Source organism: Hoplias malabaricus, chromosome 1 (assembly GCF_029633855.1).
Source record: "Hoplias malabaricus isolate fHopMal1 chromosome 1, fHopMal1.hap1, whole genome shotgun sequence".
Taxonomy (NCBI): Eukaryota; Metazoa; Chordata; class Actinopteri; order Characiformes; family Erythrinidae; genus Hoplias; species Hoplias malabaricus.
Window position 1 is genome coordinate 60,974,905 of NC_089800.1, and position 2,746 is coordinate 60,977,650.

The window sequence follows — 2,746 nt, forward strand, 5'->3', positions numbered from 1 at the left end:
TCTATGCACTTTAAACTGTGTCATGTTATGTGTTGGGCAGCACGGTGGTGCTGCAGGTAGTGTCGCAGTCACACAGCTCCAGGGGCCTGGAGGTTGTGGGTTCGATTCCCACTCCGGGTAACTGTCTGTGAGGAGTTGACTTGTTCTCCCTGTGTCCTCCCACAGTCCAAAAACACACGCTGGTTGGTGGATTGGCGACTCAAAAGTGTCCGTAGGTGTGAGTGAATGTGTGTGTGTCTGTGTTGCCCTGTGAAGGACTGGCGCCCCCTCCAGGGTGTGTTCCTGCCTTGCACCCAATGATTCCAGGTAGGCTCCGAACCCACCGTGACCCTGAACTGGATAAGCGCTTACAGATAATGAATGAATGAATGAATGTTATGTGTTATACTGCATGTTTTAATCCCGTGGCTCTGTCCTGCTCAGAAACTATGAACTCTTCACTACTATTTGTGCTCTTTTTCATATTCCCTGTATTTCTGTTTCTTGTTCCTTTTTTTATGTCGCTGTATAACAATGGATTATTATTGTGCTTTATATATATATATATATATATATATATGAGATATAATAGTTAAACGAGGCTATAGTTAAACATATTAATCAGGAAGGATGTCTCATGTCGGTATTAAGGCTAAATGCATCATGTTTAAAGTGGTTAGTCTGTTGTATTTTTATGTTGTATAAATAGAAGAATACTAGGCGTTGATATCACATTTGCATATTGCTGACTTGTTTGTTTTTCATCATTTGTGGCTTGTGTTAATGAAGTTTAAAAAAAAAAAGTGTGAAACTTGCACAGCTATAAAATACCTCCAAATTACCTTGAAACAAGAACTTAAGAATACATACCAATTTTGACAACCATCATGCTCCAAAATCTCCTCATCTCCCTTTTACTAATCAGTGCAGGTAAGACCAGCATTTGTGACCTTTAATGTATGACAACTCTTTTTTGTGCTGTTTTATAGACTTTGTATTGCTGTGTTAATGTTTGTCCTTTAATGTTCTTTGTTCTGCCTATTATCTTTGTAAATGCTTTGGGTTCTTCACTAAACCCATTGTAATGCATTTAGAACGATAAGTGAACACGTACACTACAATGACATGATTTTGTGTTATCCACGCTAACAGCCTGTGCCATGCACCTGGAATACCTGAAAGTGAATTCTGACCAAGAGCTGCCTGATGAGATTTTGGTATGCTTTTTTTAAATTAATTTTAACAGCAATTAGGATTCCCACCAAAACTTCAGAACTAATAATAATGCTGTTTGAGCATGTTTTGCTTCACCACGGTATATATTGCATCCTAACAAAAGAGTGTACTGTGACAACTCAGTGTTCTTTTTTTTAGAGGATTATTTAGGTTCTGTTCGCAGTTATAATGTGTCTCTTATTCTCAGGCTCTTGCTCAGGATGAGGAGTTGTCTATGCCTGAGGCAGAACTTCCAGGGAAATGCTGGGCGTGCAAGTGGGCTATGAGGAAGCTGAAAAGAACTCTTGGGAATAGAGCTAGTCAGGTGTGTACTGAGTGTCAGACTGCATTGATATAAATTATATGCACCCCTTATGTTGAAAAACTTTCATACAGTATAATCTTTACCACAGGACAAGATTAGAGCAAAACTCAATAGTGTCTGCAATAGCCTTGGCTTCCTGAAATCTATGTGTAATCGCATGTTACAGCCTTACACAGAAACTTTGATTGAAGAGCTCTCAACCTCAGATGATCCAGCAACCATCTGCAGAAATGTTGGCTTTTGCACGTAAGAAAATAACATAGTGTTTTTGGACAAAATTGCATGACATGTTTATGAATGCATATCTACTTAGTCATTGTTTTCACATTTCCTAACCTCTTAATTAAAGCGTTACTGTCCAAGTCAACAGCTTGATTTATATTTTTACTCACTATGTTACAGGTCACGCCGCCTGCAGGAATTCATTGAAGCTTTTCCAGAAATCCAGCAAAAACTCTGAAATAGTTCCCATTTCCATCATGGCAGCTGTATGATGAGAAAGTAATTAAATAAATAAAACAATAAGGGGTAATTCAGAAATGTATTATTATGAATTAATAAAGCCTGATTTTTGCTCTAATAAATAACTGAAATATTTTTTGACGTTTTCCTCATTTGTTTCTAGTCAAAGTCAAAATAAGCTCTATTGGTAGTGGTTCACACTACAGATGTGTTGAGTAAAGAATTAATCATTGCTCCTCCAGGAAACAGACAGTAGTGAAAAAAAACTAAAGACAGTAAATAAACCAAATACAAGCATTAGTCTTTACAAACTAGACAAAAATACTTCTATACATAAATAAGTTACTCAAGTACATGTACTTAAATAAGATAATCATAATATAATAAAGTCCCCCAGTGAGGAAATTCAAAATGCAATATACAGTAAAATGGATTTTTACTTTTTCTGGTTCTTTAATAAAGAAAGTGCATCTATATAGAACCCTGAACACTTAAAGAACTTTTTGCATCATGAAAGGTTCATCAGATTAACGGAGAATGTGTTATAGAGTTCTATAGAGCACCTTTTATAAAAGGGGTGAATATAGCACCAAATACGGTTCCTCTGTTATTACAATGTCAAGCTTATAACAATAGAGGAACCGTTTTTGGTGTCATATAAAGCCCCTTTTCTACAATGGAAAACATCTGTTAACTCACACACACGCTCTAGTAGTTCACTAGTAAGATTGACTGGCGTGGTTGCTCCAGTAAGTAGCACAGATG

General features: G+C 36.9%; 1 protein-coding gene across 2 annotated transcripts; it reads left to right on the forward strand.

Annotated features, from left to right (window-relative positions):
• The first annotated feature begins 844 nt into the window (after positions 1-844).
• Positions 845-2,090, forward strand: LOC136710047 (saposin-C-like). 2 transcript variants are annotated; one of them, XM_066685670.1, is made up of 5 exons: positions 845-909; positions 1,132-1,196; positions 1,403-1,519; positions 1,608-1,765; positions 1,922-2,090. In XM_066685670.1, the coding sequence occupies exons 1-5, from the start codon at positions 867-869 to the stop codon at positions 1,977-1,979; spliced, it is 441 nt and encodes a 146-aa protein (XP_066541767.1). In that variant the 5' UTR covers positions 845-866; the 3' UTR covers positions 1,980-2,090. The 2 variants fall into 2 exon arrangements, with proteins under 2 accessions (XP_066541767.1, XP_066541774.1); XM_066685677.1 differs by having other exon boundaries at positions 1,686-1,765.
• Positions 2,091-2,746: the final 656 nt, after the last annotated feature.

Excerpts from the sequence above, each read along its gene's own strand:
- LOC136710047 (XM_066685670.1), top strand. The coding sequence starts at position 867 with ATGCTCCAAAATCTCCTCATCTCCCTTTTACTAATCAGTGCAG. Across the intron at positions 1,197-1,402 it reads AGCTGCCTGATGAGATTTTG|GCTCTTGCTCAGGATGAGGA; the intron begins GTATGCTTTTTT and ends TCTTATTCTCAG. Across the intron at positions 1,766-1,921 it reads AGAAATGTTGGCTTTTGCAC|GTCACGCCGCCTGCAGGAAT; the intron begins GTAAGAAAATAA and ends ACTATGTTACAG.